This window comes from Polypterus senegalus, chromosome 3, assembly GCF_016835505.1.
Source record: "Polypterus senegalus isolate Bchr_013 chromosome 3, ASM1683550v1, whole genome shotgun sequence".
NCBI classification, from domain to species: domain Eukaryota; kingdom Metazoa; phylum Chordata; class Cladistia; order Polypteriformes; family Polypteridae; genus Polypterus; species Polypterus senegalus.
The window spans coordinates 87,643,848-87,667,265 of NC_053156.1; the positions used below are offsets into that span (position 1 = coordinate 87,643,848).

The window sequence follows — 23,418 nt, forward strand, 5'->3', positions numbered from 1 at the left end:
ATAAAATATATTTTTGGAAGCATTTGCAACTGCTGAACATTATTTTTCTATTTATAATAATAATTGTAATAAAATGTAAAATTACCACAAAATAATTATGAGTGAAGTGGGTCTGAAAATGATTATACAAATGGACATTTTCATAAGATTAATGATACCGTAATTGTATTATTAAAGTTTTAATCTTTTTCTATTGATTTTAATGAGAAGCAGATAACATTCCATATTGTCAAATCAAGCTTAACAAAGCAAAGCAAAATCCAACCCCCGTCCTAAAGGAAGAACGGAGAGCCAGCAACCAAATCTACTTTATAAAAGGAACTAGAAAGGAAGGGTATCCTTTTCCCCAAAATGGAAGCTTATTCTAAAATATTATTGATTAGATCCTGCCTTATTTTAAGGAAGTTTTGAAGAGATCCTCTAAATAAGAATTTGTTTTTTTCCCAATTTCAATTAGTATAGAACATCAGTTACCTACTGACCTAAAAGTGGTGGGGTGGGATGGGATTCTTCTAGGTGAGCAAGAGAAGTCCGCGTGTTAATAGTGTAGTAAAGGCAATTAGAGTTTTTGTTTGTCCTTCTCCACTTTAAGCCCATCTGGAAGTACACCAAACTTAGTTGTTAATGGGTTAGGAGTAATTGTGACACTGAGGCTGTCGGTTAGGCGTGCAAAGATTTTTGTCCAAAATATTGATAATTTGGTGCATGCCCAGAACATGTGGCCCAGTGAGGCTGCGGCTCAATTACAACATTCAAAGGTTGAATCTTGTTCTGGAAACAGTTTGGACATTTTAAATGAGATAAATGCAATTGATAAAAGATTTTAAGTTGAATGCTTTGCATATATAAAGCTAGAGTGTATTCTGTGTGTGGCTGCCTTCTACTACTTTTCTGAAATATTAAGTGACAGATCCTTTCCCCAATGTACTCTGGGGTCTTTGAAAAGAAGGGACTTTAAAATATTTTTATAAATTTAAAGAGGTGCTATATGAATCTTCAACGCTGATCAATATTTTTCTGAAATAGTACAAGGTGGGAGGTGAGGAAAATTGGACAGGTTCTGTTTAGCAAAGTAGCAGAAGAACTGTGTTGATGAGAAGTTGCTAGACCTGATGGTAATTTGTATTAACTGGGGCACAGACCAGGGAATATAAAGAAGTACTATTGCAGACCAGGCTTGTGTATATTCTTCGATTTGTGTCGATGCACAGGTCTTTATAGCTTGTATGTTTGTCGCCCAGTAATAAAATTGAAAGTTAGGTAGTGCCATGCCCCCTTCTGCTTTAGGTCGTTGTAGAGTTGCCCTTTGGATGCATGGATGTTTCGAATTCCAAATAAAAGAAGTTATGATTGAGTCTAATTTTTTAAAAAGTGATTTGTTAATGTATATGGGGTTGCTTTGAAATAGGAAGAGACGCTTGGGAAGGATGGTCATCTTAACAATGTTGATTCTCCTTGCTAATGTAAGATGGAGGGCAGACCACCTATTCACATCTTGTTAAAATTTTGCTGTCTGCATGGAAAAAAATACTTTACTTGTGATGTTTAGCCCTAGATTTTTAAATTGTTCTTCTAAGATAAATGGAAAGGTGTCCAATCCGATATTGTGTGCTAGAGCATTCACACTTGTATTCAAATTGATTTTGAGTCTATATATCTTTTGAAAATCTGCTAATGCGGATTTATCTAGGCCTGGATTTAAAACACAATTAAATTGTCTGACCATTATAATTTTGTGAGTGTTCACATTAGGGATAGTTGCAAATAAATTTTGAAAGAAAGCTCTATCATCCACATTAGGTGCATAGATATTGATCAAAATCATTTTAGTATTAGATAAATTGCCCTTCACCATGACATATCGTACTGCAGAATCAGACATTGCATCTGACACTACAAATGGAATAGTTCTGTGTATTCAGTTTTCCACTCTCCTGGTTTTCATTGTATAGCTGGAGTAAAAAACTTGGCCAGACCACTCTCTTTGCAAATGAAACTGGTCCTTGCTTGATAAGCGAATCTTCTGTAAAAATACAATTTTGGCATTTAGACTTGTTAAGTTCAAGAGTACTTTCTTTGTCTTTTATTTCATGATTGAGACCCTTGACATTACAGCTCACTAGGTTCACTATTTGGTTGTAGAAATATTGCTTCTGAAGTTTTGTTGACATTTTGTATTAGGTTAAGGTAGTACATTGATACATATGATAGCTTTGATATCGATTTTATATTATTACGAACTGATACAGCTATGGAGTGTATTAAGTTGGCACTAGGGGTTATTGAGTTATAGAGGGATAAAAAAGAAATAGCATTGCTCTTCCTCTCTCTCTCTCTCTCTCTCTCTCTCTCCCCCCCTCCCCCATGCATGTACTCTATTTTTACTCTCTAACTTACTCATATTTTGCCGTATGTATTCATCAATTTTTTGTAGCATTTCTATAAATGTTGTAGTAAACTTTGTAGTTAAACACATCTCCACATCTTTTATATTCTGATGCTGCTTCTCATTTTTCTCATTTAGGACTCTTTCTTTGTTTATTCCCTGTTGTCCTTCTTTATATCTCACTTTATATCATTTATGTGTTCTCACTCCCCACCCCCAAACGAGGCCCCAAGGAAGGCAATCATTACCTTCAGCTGGGAGAGTGCGTTTTGATCTTTCCCGATCTCGGTTGGTGGAGTTGTGAGTCCAGTGGGGGACGATGTGGCAGACTAGTTTGGTATTAGCTGAAGTTGACAGTGGTGATGAAAAGGCCATGCTCGACTCCAGTAGTCCTTCTTAAATCGATTAATACTCCTTGCCCTCCTTACTTGCATTTTTCGCTCCCACTAAATCTGTGACTGTGAACTTCAGGCGCAATTTGTTTTTATGTAAATAATTATCCTTACATTAATAATACCAATCTTTTTTTTTTTCTTCTTAAGAGTACTGAATGAGTTTATCTTGAAGAATCCCAATTTAGAAAATAAGAAGGATCAAAGAGACCTTCAGGTAAAAAATGTTCCCATAAATATTTAGCACAAAAATATAATTAATTATTCATTATTTAACTTAATTTTTTATTTCTCTTTAAGTTCATTTCTCTAATCTGTTTTATTTTATTTTGCAGGATGTTACACACAAAGTGGTTGAAGCTATTGGCAACATTGCTGGCTCTTCCTTGGAGCAGACAACATGGCTTCGAAGGAACCTAGAAGTAAAAGCGTCACCACAAATTGTGGTAGATGGCAGCAGTCTTGAAACAGATGTTGAAGGTATAGTAATTCAACAATTGTTTATTTAAGCTGTATTGTATATTCCTGTTTTTAGGAGAGATTCTTTCATTCAAATTGTGTAGAATGTGCATGATTTGTCAAGTATTTAAAATTGTCTAAGGTATATTATCACACTTTACTTTTTCTGAGTAAACAATATAATCAAGGAGTACATTGTTATAGTATTTTAAAATTTGTTATACATAGCAGTAAAATAAAATATCAAGTAAATCCATGTATTATTTTTAATTAAAGATAGAAGTAAATGCATTACGGTTTTGGCCACATTTTTGCCTCAGGGCCTGGCTAGCTTACAATCATACAGCCAAACATTAGTTAACATTGACTAGAAAATGATTGATTACAATGTAAGGGCGTCTGTCATGGAGCTGAAATGGATCTTGCAATATGAGAAAGACCCAAAACATGCTAGAAAATTCATAAGAGAATGGCTCAAAGAAAGGCTGAAGAGTGGAGAGGTTCTTCTGTCTAATGTTTCATGTTTTACATACCATAACAGAAAAATAAAAGATAATGGGGATGAGATTGCAGCTGAACGCACCATACCTGTTAATCCATTGTACATCACCAGCACTGTTAGGCAGCACACTATTGGCTGTCAGTAAAAGGGGTGAGCATGACTATTATATAACCATACAGTCATGTAATTTGACATGCGTAGAGATTTTAAGTTGTTTAAATTGACATTGTCCAATGACAAGAAATCTGACATACCTTGTGCCTGCAAGTGGCATCATGTAGCACCAGCTTTAGACTTTTACTGTTCCTAGGAATTATGGGACTAGTTCAAAGAAAGCCCCTTTTTCCACTTATTAGCTATTTGGAGACAAAGGTGTTGATATTGCAGGCAGATAACCTTAAGAATATTTGAAAAGGCCATATTTAATGATGGTACCTCTGAGGTAAAACAGACTGCCAGCCCTGCTTTACTTACAGCACTATGGAGTGTTACAAAATAAAAAACAAGTTGTAATGTTAAACAGGTTCTTAGTAGTCGATATAGATTTGACCACATTTCATTTTCCACTATTCTGCATTAAAAAGAAGAGGTGAAGACCATGCATCTGACTGCAGGAAGTAAGAGCAACATGATGCAGGTGGTAAATCTCTACCCACCGTCTGTTTAAAGCTTGGATGGCTAAAGTAATGTTCCTTGTTGAAAGTGAACAGATTTTAATTAAAATGTAGCAAACCTTTAATGGTAGGAGGAAACTAAACTCCTTCTGTTTATACTGTTATGGCACTCTTGTTAGATGTAAAAGGCCATTATAATCATAACATCTGTTCCCTTTTTAAACAGGCCCAGATTCTGACAGATGTTTTGTAAGGTTGAAGCTGAATTAAACCGTGTGTTATGTTTTTGCAATTGATATCTAAGATGTACATTGTTGGTTAGTAATATAACTACTGTATATTTATTGCCTGTATTTTACTAATTTGTTGATTAAGCTTAATTTACATTTCTTTATGCCTCCTTCACCCTTCACTGTGTTTCAGATCTTATGCTTACAGTTGCAGAGGCTTCAAGTTTTACACCATCTGTTTATAGTGTGCACGCATTAACCTTGTTAGCTGAGGTAAGTAATGAATTTATTCTCCAACTTATCATTTTGATGCCAGTACTACATTTGTATGCTGGAATGAAAATGGTCATTTTTTTAAAAAAAATTTGGTTTGGATACAAATGCAAAAGGCACCAGCCTTACTAGGTTTAATTATAGAACTGAATTTTTCATTGCCTGTTAGTTCCCTAGACATTCCTGCACCCTTTAAGCCATTGTCGGGCAACCGGTGTGCCGTGGAATTTTCTAGATTAAAAAAAGATAATGTTTAAAAAAATATATATTTTATGTTGGAAAAACAGATAACGGAACACTTATGGAAATGAAGTCTAAGAAACATCTGACGACTTTAGATGATCGACAAGGAAATGCGCGTCTGTCTGTCTATCGAAAATTGATCCTCGCATCAATCTCATATGTGCTGAAAAACAATCTCAACGTTCACATTAATTAAATTTAAGATTTATTCTTTGATTCCTTTATTAATAAAATGTCTTTCAAACTTGTTAAATTAACTGTTTTTATTGGTGATTGCCCATAGATTGTGTCGTCACGACTTTATTTATGGGCAGTACCTCAGGTGCGCCGCGAAAGAAAATTTTTAGACTTAGTGCGCCATAACTCGAAAAAGGTTGCCTTTTACTGCTTTAAGCTATCCGGACTTCACTTTGCAATCTGACTTCCTCTGACACTACACTGACTCTACACCCTACACTATTCTGACATAGAGAACCAGTAATCACAGACAAGTACCCTAAACAGACTGACAGTTGACTGCACAGCAGGTCCTACATTTTAGCAGAATGTGATAGGTTTGCTAATAACACACCTAGAAAATTCTAATCTGTCAGAGTTTAGTTGAAATTAGAAAGTACATGCATTTTATTAAGGAATATACAGCGAGTCCCTCTATATGAATTAGCTTTTTTTATAGATGCAGTTTGTGATCTCACATGATTAATTTCCTACAGATCCTACAGCTAATCTGATTTCATTTCCATCATATTTTTTGCTCAGTGTTCCAGTCAGGCGAAGAATTACAAAACAAAAAATTTTGGTACATTCATAATAACATCAGAAAGCAGGAGTGTCTTTGCAAATGAGCGATTTTGGTAACTGAAAATGAAAATTATACTCAAGTCAGTTTCTAGATGCAGAATCTACTCCATGGATATGTCACATCATAAACATTCTTTGGCCTGGTCATCAACAGCCAGTTCTTGAACTCTTTGGAACCACCAAACATGCCACTATACAACCTAATTTCAATAATGTTACTGCATAATCTTCACCTGCCTGGATTGTGTAATAGAATCAGGCTTTGTGTGAAGAACCTCATGCAAGATATTATAGAAGTAACAGTAACATGCTGTGCCAGAGAGGATGTGCTCATTCCATGCATCCCTCTAATAGACAACAACGTGCTTTCTGTCAAACACCTGCAATGTCCTGGGCAACTTGTAGTGGTTATTGAGTGTACAACAGTCTCCATAATATGAGTGCTCTTTACCTTGACCTGCAACTCTAGTAGTCTGTGTGCACCTAAGGGAGAAAAAATGGTACACTGCCCCCTTTAATTGCTGAGGTGTCCTTGCATTGGCAGTATGTCTTTGTATAAAAGAGGAGTTAGTGAGATATCAGATGTATTGATGTTATGTTTTTTTAAAAAAGGACTGTAAGCTTGTAGGAAGAGATTATTCTGATAGGATGTAGACAGATGTCAATCCTAAAAGAAAATAATAATAATAATAATTCTTTGAATTTATATAGCGCTTTTCTCACTACTCAAAGCGCTCAGCAATTGCAGGTTAAGGGCCTTGCTCAAGGGCCCAATAGAGCAAAGTCTCTTTTGGCATATTAGGATTCTTTTTGCATACCTGTTTTGGTTATGAGAGTTTGAAGGAGTGGGGAGGAATGAACGTGTGATGAGGTCTTTTACAGTGTAAACACTAGGAGATGTTGTCACAGCTGCTGATACCCAAAGGAGCAAAGCTTTGTGAATGTAGATTATTCCTGCCATTGGTTACTGAGGAGACCAGTAAGGAATACTCGCTGGTGAATTCTTTCCTTTTTTCCTATTGATTTGAAGTGAATGATGATAGTACATGCAAATCATTTGCGTTACTGTTATGTACATCTGCAGTGGGGCGGTATTTATTGTTCATATGTTACTTTGCTTGCTTTCCATCCCTTATGTACTTTTTGTATAGCAAGCATTGTTTATGTTGTAGTGTTAGAGGGAGGAGGGAGCAGTGGTCCACTCCTACGTACTGACAATTGCTGTTTAGGGTTTATTTTAATTAAGAAAATTAGAGTGATAAGTGATAAGTTTTTGAGTTTTCGAGTCTAGCTGAACTTGATGTTGTTTGTGCGTGGTATTCCAGAAAATTGTCCTTTTTGAGGTTTGATTTAATGCATCTGTTCTTTTATATTTATTCCATTTTCCAATTATTCTATTACATTTTTGTCTAGGGATTCTCTGATTAGGATTTTTAGGTCACCCATTAGTAATTCCATGTCTTTAGAATCTGATGACTCCAGTTATGACACTGATTTAATTTTTTTTCACACTAAGCTCCTGCATAACCAGCCATGTACAAGCTTTGTGCTCCGTTGTTGCCCTTTTAGCCATATAACATTCAATACACAATGAGGAAGCGGCTTCACCTTAGAAGAAATCATTCAACAACTGACTTACTGGGGTTTCCAGGTACAACCATATCTTATTGTGTCAGGATAAGTGCGTATGTAGGTGGCGGGAGGATAATGACTTGCATGTGTCAAGTCTGTTTGAAGAAAAGGAGTCCTTTTCTACTTTCTTTTACCTTCTGTGTAGTCTTGTTTATAACGAGTGCAATGGTTGTTTTTGCCCAGAAAATAAAAGATTGACCCTACATGGATTTGTTGTTGTCATAGCACTAATCACAACACTTTTCAGTTTTCAGGTCAGGCATAACCCCATTCCTTGCTGGGGTTTCTTTTTTCACAATTTAGTAATCAGCTGCCAAATGTTCATCCAGATCATAGTTGGCTCTCCTGAAAGAAATGGAGCTAGTATGCCCATTCATTATTTGGCCAGTGATGGCAAACTATGGTGCGCTCACAACATAATAGGCACGCTTCAATGTCTGAGAGGAACTGTTTTTTCCCTCCCTATTCATAATGCTAGTTCTGTGGTCCTCCTTGTATCAGCTTCCACAAAGTTGGTATGTTGTGCTGCCACTGGGGCTGTGTCAGCTGCTCTCTTATTTGTTGAACTAATTTTACTACATCTACCTGGTCAGAAAGAGCGTCAGTGTGTTGAGACACTGTATTAACTAGGGATTTGTGAGTCTTACCAAGTTTGTTACTTACTACTAAACACACACACACAGATACACACATGCACTCATCCTATTTACATAACTACGTATGAGTAACTCAACAGAATTCCTTGTCGACCCATCCCTCCCCAAGATCTGAGTCACACCATCTGACCATCACACCTACTGCCAGTCACTGTTTAATATCCCACATAGGATCTGATCATAAGAGTGATGCCTCAAGCCCGTCACTTCTCAGAACTCTAGATAGGGACCTTTTGTCACCAGCACTAACAAATGACACATCAAGGCTCAACACCTTTTTAGTTATTTACCACTTACCAACCAATGGGTTCATTGTGGGCAAGAAAGCAGCAATCTCCCCATATCAGGTGTAAAGCAGCAATCTCCCCATATCAGGTGTCCTAATATTTACTTCAGTCACTCAAGATATAAAGGCAAAGAACAAAAATGTAAAAGCAACATGACATTTATTGAAGTATAATAATACCAATAGGAGATAGAAAATAAGATCGATAACAAAAGTATGGATATAGTTTTAGAAAAGCTTACTGAAGACCAGCAGTGTCAAGAGTGGATGTTGTACTGGGCAGCTTTTGTAGTAACCAGTGTAATGTATAACTGTACATTCCCTGACATTCAGACAAAATGGTCCCTCTTTTCTCTTTCTGAGGTGTCTTGGTCTCTGACGTCAGTTCCTATGTCATTCTGCTTATTTCCTGCGGAAAACCCATTATTTTTGTTGAAATTGCATGTGGGGGCTCCGGGACATATGACATTACACACATTTGATTGACTAGCTGTCCTTTTGATAGATGGCTGTGCTCAAATTTCCTGCACTGTTGTCCATTCTGACTGAAACAGCTTTTAATTCTGTAGCATTCACATTGTTCTCCATTTCCTTATAAGCTGACTGAAGAAGCATTAAAGTTATAAATTACTGGTGCAATACAGGAAGAATGTATAAGTGAGAATACTTTCAGTGTGAATCGCCCTTCAGTTAAATTACCCTATAGTTCATTCTGGTTCATTAGAACAAAATTAAAACTTAAAGTCTATAGTATCAAAATGTGAAGATTTTACACTCCAAGACAGGTGCCGAGAGGGACGCAAAAAAAAGAAATAAAAGGAAAGTTTGTGCACAAGGCCAAAAAAAGTAGTCCAGCAACCAGTCCTTTAACAACAGACGTTTGTTGGCTTTGCTCTTCCAGAGAACGAACAGGGGCCACAATGAACATCAACTTTCTATTTATACAGTATATATATTTATACTGTATATATCTACTCTATCTCTCTCTCTCTCTCTCTCTCTGTATATATATATATATATATATATATATATATATATATATATATATTTAGTATATATAAAATCCTGAGCCTAAAAGTGCAACGAGTTTATGTCACATTTTTTGGCATGCTTTAAATCAGGCTTATTTTAAAACCTACATATAACGTATATGTTTGGTATCCTTCTTTTCAGAATTTATCGAACTTGAATGTGATGTTGTTAGATTTTCAGATTCTTATTCCATTTTTAAATTATAAACTAAAAAATGTCAAGAACTCACATCCTGCGAGATGAGACTTTGAGCCAAGGGATTTAACCATGCCTGGGGCCGGAAATAAAAGACAGAGAATAGGACAGCTGCTGTACAGGCTTTTAAATGTTCAAAACGTCATGCAAGATGCATTTAATGCAGCACGGCAGCAGTAGCAAGCTAGCACCTGATCGAGCAAAGAGGAGGTAAAAAAATACTGTATTTGTTTCCCATTGTATCACTGTTTAAAAGGGGGTTTCGGAGGAGCGACTGTGTCTCCTTGGGGTGCATTCAGCCACCCTCTTCACAACGCGAACAGCAGAGACGCGAAGTGGCTGGTGCATGGCAGAGGCAAGGGGGGTTGGCAACCAAACGAGCAAGGGGTAAGCCCCCTAGTGTGTATATATATATATATAACAAATCAATATGCTTACATTTTCTAATAAATTATCATTGTAAGCCCAAAAGGATGTTGAGTACTTTAAGCTACTTATGTAATATTAGGCTTGCTAAAAACCAGTTTGTGTAAGTTGTGAAAAGAGCCTTGTCAACCACACAAAAAGAATTAATACACAGTTGTCCATCTGTATAGTCCCAGGTAAACATTCAACAGGCCTCTGTGTTTCTGTGTGGAGTCTTTCAGTCTTACCTAAACCCTCCTGGTGTACCCACACTTGTATAAGCTCTACTAAGCAGAGGCTCACTCCTTTTTTTCAGGACATTCATGCTCTGTGTAAGGAGAAGGATGCATTGTCCTGTTTGAAGATGAACTGTGCGTCAGTTGGGTAATTTCTTGCAGGGTCAAAAATGGTAATGATCTGAAGGAGGTTAGGCAGTGGAAAGAGAAGCTGAAGATTATGGATTTTATTCTAAATGAAACCATTAATGTCATGGCAGCATAGAGAGAAAGTCAATAAGCTTGTCTAAAAGAAAGTGATTGATTGTTTTGAGGAATGGAATTCAATCTGTTATTATTCAGACAGCAGAAAGTGTTGTACACATTCAGGAAAACCTACCACACATTTGAAAGTGCGCCCATGTAGTCATATATCTCTGTGAGCTGGGGACAGAATAAGATCACTGTCCCTCTTACTTGTCATATAAAGTAACTAAAGGAGCTTATCATCTAGCCTTTCAGCACCAATATGTCCAGATGATTAAAATAGAAAAGTAAGAAATGCAAGGTATAGTTGGGCACCCTCATCTTCCTACATCAACCAGAAAGCCAGGGAACCTAGCCTAACCATAAATGGGGCAATAGTGATTTATAGTCCAAGACTTGATGCACTGTGAGGAGGCTTGGAATCTTAGTAGTATGATGGGAGAATTCGGGTGAAGTAGCACTGGATACAGGAGACAAAGTGTAAAAGCAAAGGTGTGAGAATATTTAGTGGGATTAGTGGCATGTGTATTTTTCTAGTGAGTGAGAAATGATGGCAGTGCTGGGGTTGGTGTAGCAGAGTGGTGAAGGTGAAGAGGATTAGTGAGCATATTGTAGGTGTAAAGATGCTTTTTGGTATACTACTGATGACTACAGTCTTGGCATCTACTGTATATGCCCAACTGATTTGCAGACGTGAGGAAAAGAAGTATGAGTTTTGGGACAGTTTAATGGGTTTGATATCTGGGGTGCCACGGAACATGATTGTAATGGTTGGTGATTTCAATGGGTGAGTTAGAATCAGTGCTGATGGTTAGAGCAGAATCCATAGGGGCTTTACCTTCATTGCCAGGAAAGTTGAGTGTGAAAGGATTCCAGAATATGGAAATGGTTCTGTGCCACAACAGGTTCAAGAAGGAGGAAAACAAATTAGTGTCAAATGAATCTGGCAGTTGTGTTTGTGAAGAAAGTTCCTCAATTTGGTAACAGATGTGAAGGTGATCCCTGGAGAAGGCTGTGTATCAAAACATTTCCTGGCTGTAAGAGATCTTTTAGTCAGAGGCGTGAAGAAAAGTAAGAGGAACTATGGAAGTTGAAGGAGAATGTGAGAAGTACATTTGTTTGAATTTGGTAGCAGGAGTGAACGAAGTTTCAGAATCATCAAGTACTGTTTCACCCTTACAGTGTGATGATCATTGAGTGCCTCAAGTGCTTATGCTGTGAGCCGTGAGTAGCTGTACACTAACTACAACTTGGCAAGCCGGACAGGTAAAACCACATTTAAACAAATAATGCAGTTCTTTTTGGAACTCCAAAGGGTGTCTGGTGTTTAGGTTTTTTACTATGTCATGCATTACATAAGTCAGTTTTGCCAATCTAATCAATTTATTATCTACTCTCTCTACCAGTTACTGTATATGTATGGCATATTTTTTGCTGCATAATATTTAAATAAGTTGAATTTTTGTGCAACATATTATCCATGCCGCAAGGCTCTTATGATAGGAATACATTATATGACATGTGCATTACTTTAATGTGTAACAACATATAGCTTAAAACCAACCAAACAGTAACAGTCGTTAATTTGTAGTGAGCCATTCTTAAAGCATTTAACACCCTGATGACATCTGAATGAGCAAAATGGGAACTAATATCAGATATAGCAGAGAAAGCAAATAAAACCACCTAACAGTGAAGCCAACTTTGAAACTGCTGATTTTAATAGCGGTCCAAAGATGCAACAGCACTGAGAATACAGTGAACATGTTCTTCAAATATTTGGGAAAGAAAGAATCCAGTAACTTCTGCCCATGGCCCATGATTGACCAGTAATCATGGTGTTGGAGAGTGGAGAGGCTTTGCATGTTGATTAGACCAGCAAATAAGAATTTAACTGTACTTTGTATTTGTGTAAATGAATTTGAATTTGCATTAGAAGTGCATTCTGCAGCATTCTTATGAAATGAAGGAGAGTCGTGTACAAGATACACACAAAAATGTAAGCACTGCACTGAAATATGTCCTTTGGATAAATATGTGTCCAGCAGGGGGCACTAGCTTCACATATGGAGCAGGTTCAGTGCTAGCCACAGCGGTGACAAAGTAGCCACAACAGCAATAGAAACGAATCACAACACAAATAACGTTATACTTTGTTTCTATTAAAGAATCATTAGGCACATAACAGGTCCTGCCAGGAGATGCGGACTTACCATTGGCAACATTGGCACACTCTTTGTTTTTTTTTCTGTTTGTTACCCGAAGTGCTTGTGCATCACCTTTCTTCCCATGTGTTGCTAGTTATTATTATTTTTTTTTTTGTTTGACATTGATTTATGTTACAGAATTGTAAGAAAAAAAAATTCTGTCTACACCCGTGTTCAACTGCCACACTTTAATATTCTCTAGAGTAGCAACAACAACATTAAGTTGAACAAAATTTCACTGGAGGATGTTCCACATAAAAACGCATTTTTGCAAACATGATGATAGCAGCATAATAATTCTGAAGTAATAATAGTGCTAACTTTTAAACAATGTGGTGGTAGCCCAGTTTTCTGTGTGTGTGTGTGTGTTTAGCTGAGTGCTTGCTTCATGTCTGCATGTGTACCACGTGATCATGGGTTGCTGCCACTGCTGCTGTCTACACCATCCACACCACACTACCTGGTTTACTTCATAGATTTAGAAAGTGGGCATTTATATCGACATTTGTTTACATGTCAGCTAGAAATCAGACATTTCTATACCATGGCAATTGAAATTTGATAGTCTTTCAGACATTACTCTTCACATATGTGGTTGGCTGTTGTAATGCCATCACAGTGTGCATCAGGGAGGCTGTACTCCAGTTAGCAGCCACATTAACTAAAATGCTTTGTTTTCACACCTTGATGCTTTTTTATAGCCGCGCCATCTGCTACAAGGCATAGAGAGCATAACGTCATCAGAAAGTTACTGCTTTATGTCATTTGAACGTTCTTGCCTCCGGTCATTCTCGTTTGCAAGTGTCTAGTTTGTAAAATGTAAAAAATAAAACATGAAAAGTAACTTGGCAAGTGGATGCTCAGAATGTGGTAATACAGTTTTGACTACCTTTGCGTTTGTTCCTCTAATTTTTTCTAGTGTTGTCTTATAAAAAGATTTTCCTTTATGTAAAATGTATTTTTTTTTTTTCAAACAGTTTTAATAAATCTGAAGTAAAATCTGATTTTGATGTCATTGCAGGTTTTGGCTCATCTCTTGGATATGGTGTTCTACAGCGATGAAAAGGAAAGAGTTATTCCTTTACTTGTAAACATCATGCACTATGTAGTTCCTTACCTCCGCAACCACAGGTACATTTTGGCTTTTTTTTTTTGTAAAACTTTATAAAATAAAACTAAAAAAAATACAGAGTGGTTTATGTTACTGCACCATAAAAAGTGCTGCAGTAGCTGGACATATTTGAAGACTGATGTGAGTGCTACGTGATACGTAAGTATATCTGGCTTTCGAACACGGGTGTGACGCAGGGCCTGAGAGAGTTTCATGAGTACAAATCAGAACAACTGTTCAAACTCGGGGTCTCACAGGGAACATTAGCATCCGGCCATAATAGAGAAAGGCTACAAGATTTTTGCATTCATGGTTTTGTAGGTCAGTTGCAATGTTTTGAGTAGGACATTAAAACGAACATGAAGCCAGCGCAGTCTAACTAGATGTGGTACTGGTCAGGATTATCAAATATTGTGTGGAGACTACTGAGAGCAGCCATGACATAATTCAAATTGTAGACAACAGAGTAACGTCAAAGCTGGACTGTGGAGATGTAAATACCTGAAGCAGTTTTTAATGTGGGGGAAATTCCAGAATGAAAGTTTATTCTGCACTTAAGGACAGCTCTTCAGGCTTGTTCATAAAACATGGTGGGAGACATTGTGACAGAGTTTGAGAGAAGAAGAAAAATATTTTGGGTCTGACAAAGCATTTCAGTTTTATAGGAGGTGTGTTTTCAAATATTCAGGCATTGACAACCACCAAGACATACATTGATTTATTCTTGGATAAGATCCCTCTTTCATTGATTTCATATACACTTGGTTATCAATGGCCTGTGTTTGAATGAAGTTGTCTGGAGCTGTTTAACACACTTTGAGCATTTAGACGTTGAAGAGACCTGGAGAAACACATAAACTGCAGGAGGTGAGGGCCGATTTTACTGAGTGTACTGTATATAGAGCTGTAAAGGACAACTTAGTTTAGAGAAGTTTCAGAGACACTGGGACAGAACACAATTGTGCTCTGTATTTTAAGTTTATTCACGTTATTTTCTCAATTCCAGTGCCCACAATGCTCCTAGTTACCGGGCTTGTGTGCAGCTACTGAGCAGCCTTAGTGGTTACCAGTACACCAGGAGAGCCTGGAAGAAGGAAGCATTTGACCTCTTTATGGACACCACATTCTTTCAGATGGACTCATCTTGTGTCAGTCAGTAAGTTTTGTGTCGAGTTAAAGATTCTTCATTGTTTAGATTCCTCTGTTTAATGCTGAGATCATTTGCTCTACTCACTAAACCTTCTTTATTTTTATTACAGCTGGCGAGCAATCATGGATCACTTGATGACTCATGACAAAACCACATTTCGAGACTTGATGAGTAAGCAGTGCTAGTTGGATTTCATTTTTTAATATAACGATCAAATTACTGAAGTCACATTCATTTGTGTCATTCAAGCAAGTGTGATTAATAACAATCCTGTTCTTAGCATTGGCATGTGTTTTTTAGAGATCTGTAAAAACAATCTTAGAAATTATCGGGGAGTATACCATTTTCTAATAATTCCATGTTGACCTTTGCCTTATTAATGTTCCTGTTTATGGTAACGGTATAAATATCATCCTATTAAACTCTAATAATACCCGCAACACCAGAAGATAAGGTGGGTATTACTGTATATTATAAGTAAATCCAATGAAGAGGTAGTGTTTACAATGTATAAACATAAAGAAAAGTACTGTTTAGTAGCCACCTTTCATATTGGCATCAAGTCTATATATGACTATATTTATGTGCTTATTGTTTTCTAGCACGTGTAGCTGTTGCACAGAGCAGCTCGTTGAACCTGTTCACAAACAGGGAGGCAGAGCTGGAACAACGTGCAATGCTTTTGAAGCGCCTGGCTTTTGCTATTTTCAGCAGTGAAGTGGACCAATATCAAAAGTACCTACCAGACATCCAGGGTAAGTTCAGCTCTTTCTCCCCAGTATTATGTGTTACTGTGTCGATTCACACTGGACATTTTCTAAAAGGCACGTGAACTTGAGGATTACTAGCCAGCTTTCTACTGAGTGGTACGGCTGTCAGTTGACACAAACCTTTTTACCTTCAGTCTAGTGGATGTTTATTTTTAAATGTTTACAGCTATTCATACTACAATAAGAAAATAATAAAAAAAACAAGATTTAAGCAACCAAATTTGTTACACTGGATAGGCTCCAGCAACTGCCGTGACCGTGTTCAGGACAAAGCGGGTTAGACAATGCCTGACTAAATAAATATATACACTCTGAAAATAATATCTCTCTATAATAAAAGAAAATCTTGAGACGAGACTTTTTCCAAGAGATTTTTTCCAAATCCCGTGAGATTGGACTTTTGCCAAGAGAGTTTGTCAAGTCTTGTTCTCCTCTCAACCAATTACAACCATGCTCGCAGTCCACTTACCTCTCATTTGTGTGAATGCTTTTGTCAGATACAGTTCCTGCGCTCTCAGCTCTTATAAATTTTTATGTTTTCCTCACCTTAATTTCCCAATAAAAGAAGACATATTATGTCCAAATCTTATTGAAGAATTTCTTTTGAAGGGTTATCAGCAGAAGAAATGAGTACATGGGCAATCCTAGCACCAAGAAATAATGAAGTCAAACGAATTAACGTGAAAATTGTTGATTGGTTACACAGCAATGACATGTAAAATTTTAACAGGTGACAAGAAAGGTAATATAGTACATCTTCCATGGATAACATTAGACAGCAAAGGAGATCTTGATATGCCATTCGTATTAAAACGTTTACAGTTTCCCGTTAGAATAGCTTTTGCTATGACAATTAACAAATCACAGGGACAAACATTCGAAAATGTCGGTTTATTAAGTGGCAGTTAAGTCCAAACACAGAATCAAAATTCAATGCGATATTGACTATAAGTTAATTAAAAAAAATTTTTTACTGAAGTTTTACAGTAAAAGTGTATTTGCGTGTTAATTTCAAAGCCAAAAACAATGAAAACGTATAACGCAACGAATACCTCTAATGCAACATGAAACATCATTTTCTTTCAATTTATTACGTTTTACTATTTTTTAATATGGTTAATTACTCACTGTAATGTAAAATAGTTACAGTACTTATATTATGCATATGTAACAATTCCTATGAAAATAACAATCTGTTTAAATTGTAGATCTGCTTCCCCATACGTGAGCGGCAGAGCCGCAAAGTGACTAGTATGTAGCGCCCGCCCGGGGGTTGGTGAGCAAAGCGAGTTAGTTAGAAATTAATTTACATGTCTTCAAAGTGGTAAATAATTTGACCACAGTTTTCTAAAATGGTTAGTCTGGCTGATTATTGATATCTATTACAAAAGTAATGAAATGTAGAGGTATGGGCTCAACGTTTAATTTAATCTCATTGTTTTGGTTAACGCAATATATAATTTCTTTGATATATTATTCTGAGTTGCATTCTTATTTTACGGAAGCTTAGTTTCTTTATTTAATGAGCTTCTGTAAAAAAAAACACATTTTCCTATCTTTTTTTTTTCCTATCCTTTCCTATCTGCTATACCAGTCCCTTGAACTCTACAAACTGACGTGTAGGCTGTGTGCTCACAACCAACCTTATTAATAATGGGTAGTATTACAAAACATAATTATGTGTCCATTTCCATGAAGATCTCTAGTTTTACGTTTTTTTGAATGTTTTGTTTTTGTTTTTTCAGAGCGATTAGTTGAGAGTTTACGATTACCACAAGTGCCAACACTCCATGCTCAGGTGTTCCTTTTTTTCCGCGTGTTGCTTCTGCGAGTCTCTCCACAACACTTGACTTCATTATGGCCAACAATGATCACCGAGTTGGTGAGTACTCACTGAGACTAAAGCTCCGTTTACTGCGTTGTGGTTGTGTGAATGTGTTTCAATGTGTAGTGCCAGGAATGTTCTCATTCATAAATATTGTGCTCAGGGACATCTTGAACAATTGTTCATAGTAGACAATTTACTTTACTGTTGCCAATGTATTTATTGCACAGATTTACTTGCCTTTTAAATATCTTTGTATTTTTGCCCATTTTTCTCTTTATAGTTATCCTGGGGATGAGCAGTTTGTTTAGTAAGCCCAGGTAACTCAAAGTGTCTCTTAAATCAAAGTGTTTTCAAACTGAACCCACAGGCAGGCATACTGAAGCTACTGCTTTATTGATTGGATAAGATATGATAGCAGAGGAGAAGACCGTGGGAACATCCTTCAGTTTTATTTAAAAAAAGAAAAGACATGTGCCAGTGGTGTTCACTGTTTTTTTTTTTTTAATGAAATAACTGTAGTCAGTAAGCAAGCACACTTAGCACGTTTACGTGTGCTTTAATAGCCCAGTTATTCACAGAAACCTGATTTCTAAAATGCAATGTGAACGTTTATTCCGATTAGAGAAATTGGGGTTATAGGCCTCTGAGACCCTGAGTAACAAAGGCAGATTTTTCTGTGAATAATCTGATTATGTGGCTTTGTAAACCCTCAACCGGGTTACTGTTAACGACGTTTTAGTCAGTGCATGTCTGTGACACTCAGCGTGCACATGTATTTGCTTCATAAATGTTTAAAGCAGCCACAAGTGCACACAAGATACATTTCCAGAGGCAAATGTTGGGGCTGATGAGTTGAACATAAAATGTTAAACTCAGCAACCTAATCTTGAGAGCAGTAAGGAAACACGTTTAATGTAACACACATTACGTAGTCTGATTACTTTTTAAAGTGACCTAACACAGAACTTAGACAATTGTAGTAAAAATTCCTGCTTTATTATTATTCGAGCCACACTGGGTATTAAGGGAAGGAGCACACGCCACAGGGTCCTTTACAGGGCTCAATCACACAGCGGAAAAGAGTGTGATGTGTGTATTCTGGTAAAAGAAACCCATCAATAAAACATTAGTTTATAAAACACAAGAAAATCATCACAGACGTCATGCTTACTTTCTAATTCATGGTGATATTTAACTGTTTTTTTGGTTTTTTTTTAGCACAATTTAATGATATCGGAACTCCAGACGATTTCTTGCAATTTCTTGTTCATGTAAATGTGCATGTAGGCGTGTGCGAAATACATCGTTTACGATTATATCTTAATTGCTGTTTTAACAATGTGCGAGATTATATTATCGAGTATGTAACTCACTTTGCAAAAAAAAAAAGAAACACAGAGTTCATTAACTAATGCAACAGTATAGACCACTGCGTGTGCGCAAAGCGAGTTGCTTAAGCGTGCACGTCCAGCAAGCCGCAAGTTAGCGTCGCTCCCTGCCTCAAAATGAGTGAACAAACAGCGCCAGATGATAAAACAGCCTCTCCATCTATGTCGTCAAGAGTTAATTGCCAGACGTGGTACATTCTCACTCGAATTGCAGTGGTTTGGTTTTGAAAAGACTGATGTTGCTCAAAAGACGGCAATCTTCAAACTATCTGGTAAATCGGTTGCTGTTAAAGACAGCTCGACAACTAACTTGTTTCACCATTTGCGAACTAACCACCGCAAAGAATACAAAAAGCTTAAGGAGTCAACTGTCCAGCACAAGTCTAAAGTAACCAAGGTACAAGCACAAAAACACACTCAGCAAACTTTAGCGGACTCATTCTGCAAAAAAAGTTTTTACGACAAGAAAAGCAACAGATGGCATGACATAACAAACGTCGTCACCAATTACATCGCAAAAGATATGGTGCCAATTACGTTATTTCTAAAATGTTTCCTTTTCTTAGCACAAGCACAGCTGAGAAGCTTAGATGCATGTGCTCCATAACACGTTAAAAAATAATGCATTTAATCACACTTTCAATTCCAAGCAAAGGGGAACTTCTGTCAATGCATGATTTCTTGGTACACCGATTACATTGATCAGCGTTTCCCGATTCATTTTACTCTCGCACCACCTTGGTTTGAGAAGAAGTATGAAAAAATATGAGGTTAACAAAGAAAAACAGATCACGAATTGAATCTTTATCAATAATCGATTCGCCATCAATAATTGTTTTGGTAAAGCCATACTCAGTGTAATCCTCCTTCCATTTCATAATTTTTCCGCCACTAGCCATGATTAAATGAACGGTAAAAAAGTAAGAGCGAAGCGAGGGTGACTTATTCAGGCAGGCAGGCGACGGCTCAATAGCTCGAATTTGGATATAAGTGGGTTCTATTTAGTCGACAGAAATATCTTTGGTAGGAATGGAAGTTGAATTCAGTCTTTAAATTTCTATGGTAAAGAAAAAGTTATGCAATGATGACTACATCTAACTAGACTTTATATATTCAGGTTTTGACTTTATATATTCCAGCGATGACTTTATATATTCAAGTTTTCACTTTATATATTCAGAAAAAAGTTTTGACTTTATATATACCGACGCTGACTTTATGTATTCAAGTTTTGACTTTAAATATTCTGATGCCGACTCTATATATTCAGAAGATCAATGTATTTGCCTGTTTGGCACCCAATAGTATATGTGTCTGTGTATATATGTACAAATGTGTATATATGTATATATACTGTATATATATATATATATATATATAGATATATATATATATATATAGAGAGATAGATAGATAGATAGATACATGCCAGCAACACTCATGACAATGACAAAACAATTGCGTTGTCAATCATGTTACGTTATTATTAAAATGTTTCCTTTTCGTTTTACTTCTCCGCTGCCAAGCTGGTATTTTGCTATATATATATATATATATATATATATATATATAGATAGATAGATATGACAACAACACTCACATCAATGACAAAACAATTACATTAACACTCATGTTACATTATTTTAAAAATTTTTCCTTTTCTTTTTCATAACTTCTTTAACACACTACTTCTCCGCTGCGAAGCGCGGGTATTCTGCTAGTTACATATTAAATAAAACTCCTCAATGGATATACGATATGCTTCCCGCGCACTGCTTCGCACACTTAAAAGCTGTAACAGCCCGTATTGAATTTTCATTGTTTTCTTTTCTCTGTCTCACTCTCTCTGAGAAATACAGGCAGATACTTATCCATCATGCAATACGATCAGGGAGGCGTATGATTGGCCCCATTCTCTGCATCTGACTGAGGGGCTGTTTGCACAGTGGCTGTTTGCTTAGAAGATACGGATGCGCCTGTAAAAAAATGCTGAAAGGCTACCTTCACATTGATCCCTTCATTGCGCCGCTTTATCATGGTGCTTGCATACTTAAAAGCGCAACAGCCTTATTGATTTTTGATTGTTTACTTTGCTCTCTCTCTCTCTGACATTCTCCGCTCCTGACGCGCACCTTGAAGAGGAAGATATGTTTGCATTCTTTTAATTGTGAGAAAGAACTGTCATCTCTGTCTTGTCATGGAGCACAGTTTAAACTTTTGACTAAAGGGTGTTATTTCATGTCTAGTGGGCTCTAATAATGTTAAAAAAACATATTTAGAAGGTTGTAAACAGGTTTTCAATGCTCTAACTGCGAAAATATTAGATTTATAAATAAAGAATCCTACTTCTTGGAAATTCATTTATCTGTCAACCGCTATAAACGAGGGTTTACTGCATAACTGTGCGGAGAATATTTATAAACAGTGTGGGAGAGTTTCTAAGGGCTTAAAATATATAAAAATAATCATACAAACATATGGTTTCTACTTCGCGGATTTTCACCAATCTGGTGAACGCAACCCCCACGATCGAGGAGGGATTACTGTACTGCTGTTACCATACATAGGTTTTTTTATGGACTTTTTATTTTTGTATGTATTTTGTTCTTTAAAAGTATTTTCTTATTATCATTAAAAATGGAAAAATTATCAATTGAACTGCAACACTATGCACACTGTAAATAATTGTATTACCAATTTGCCTTGTTATTAGAAGAAAAGGTGCACTTTGATTTTGTACATGTAGGTCTGAAACGTGTACATGGTTTAATAATTGCATTTTTACAGGAAGACCAAATTGTAAGAAGTGCCTGATTATGGTTAGGATCATTCTGAGCAATAAGCATTTTTCTGTGCAAAAATATGTTCTTCTGATTACACAGTTCTGAAACGATTTGGTATTTCTGCAGTTAGAATTTTTTTAAATTATAAATAATTTTACTATTCATAAAAAAGTTAAAACTGCTCTTTTTGACCATGTGCAACTTTATTTTTTATTTAGGTTCAGGTGTTCTTATTAATGGAACAAGAACTCACAGCTGATGAGGACATTTCAAGGTAAACACGGTTTGTCAGAAGTCCAATACTGTCGGCCCTGATAGAGTTGGTAATGCGCCTGTCCTGTCTTTGCCTTTCATGCTGTAGCCCCTGCAACTCTGAAGCAGGTTGGAAAATGTTTGGATGAGGAGGTGAAGCAAAGGCCAACAAACGCAGAATTGATCTGATTACTGGCAGAACGCAATTTGATATTTGATTTTTATTGTGGAGATTTTCAATTTCTAACTGTAGTTTGGGGGGAAAGTCTCTGCGGTCACACCTGAATATATGCGAGTCCCTTTCAAGTTTTGTCGAGGAGAGTCACAAAGGCACAAGTTAGGGCTCTTTTATACTTCACGCTCAGAACGCGTACGCATCATGGCTGCCATGCGTTCCCAGCGTTCATTTGACGCATCCTCTGAGCAGGTCCTAAGAAATGAACGCGACGCGTGCACAAGTTGCAGTACCAGCAAAAATTTGGGGGGTGCAATGTGATAAAAGTCGGAACGTGACATGTTTACTATCTACACGTGACCGAAAGCCGCTATGTGGATCCTAGTTGGTTCGATGTGCGCGCTGATGAATGGTCCAATGTGGTGAAGCAAAATGCCGATTATATTATGCATTTGTGGTGCTTTTATATTCAAGCTTCTCATATTCCTGATCGTAATGACACGATACATGCAATCTTTTGTGCCGTCTTTTTTTATTTTTTTTTTTTGCAACTTCATAACAGCAACAGAATGTGCAGCCACAGAGAAAAAAAATTAAGGACATAGTGAAAAGGTGTGTTTTGTGATTAAAATTTCAGCTTTAATCTCAAAATGTCCATGTTAACCTCGTAGTTTACTTTAGCAGACTGTCGTAAACGTCATCCCAGTTGTTAATCGCTGCGAGCTTCTGGGGCTTCCTCCTGACTTGACAGCAGCGGCAAACAGCAATACATCACCACACAGAACACATTAAATGCATGATATTTCAACTCTCTGCACATTTGGAATCCTTAGATTTATACTTGATATCACTTTCATGATGAAACGCATTAAAGTATGTATGTTACATTTTACAGATAAATCGTTAATTTTGTTTAAATGATGAACACTGTTAATAATTACACACATGGGGGTGACACGGTGAAGGAGTGGTAGCGCTGCTGTCTCGCAGGGAGTCACGTCGCTGATATTCCCTACCTGGAGTTTACATGTTTCCCTGCTGGGTTTCCTCAGTGTGCTCCAGTTTCCTTCCAAAGATACGCAGATTTGATGACACTAAAATGACGGTAGTGTATGTGAGAGCTTGTATTCATCTTGCGATGAGCTGATGCCTCGTCCAGGGATTAT

At 36.9% G+C, this 23,418-nt stretch overlaps 1 protein-coding gene across 6 annotated transcripts in view; it reads left to right on the forward strand.

Annotated features, from left to right (window-relative positions):
* Positions 1-23,418, forward strand: part of dop1a (DOP1 leucine zipper like protein A) — a 117,913-nt gene that overhangs the window by 87,988 nt on the left and 6,507 nt on the right. For all 6 annotated transcript variants that reach the window (XM_039747569.1, XM_039747570.1, XM_039747574.1 and 3 more), the window contains 9 exons: positions 2,929-2,995; positions 3,114-3,258; positions 4,777-4,856; positions 13,817-13,926; positions 14,913-15,062; positions 15,166-15,227; positions 15,659-15,811; positions 17,572-17,708; positions 22,044-22,099. In XM_039747569.1, the coding sequence (XP_039603503.1) occupies positions 2,929-2,995; positions 3,114-3,258; positions 4,777-4,856; positions 13,817-13,926; positions 14,913-15,062; positions 15,166-15,227; positions 15,659-15,811; positions 17,572-17,708; positions 22,044-22,099 (960 nt within the window). The remainder of the gene's footprint in view (positions 1-2,928; positions 2,996-3,113; positions 3,259-4,776; positions 4,857-13,816; positions 13,927-14,912; positions 15,063-15,165; positions 15,228-15,658; positions 15,812-17,571; positions 17,709-22,043; positions 22,100-23,418) is intronic.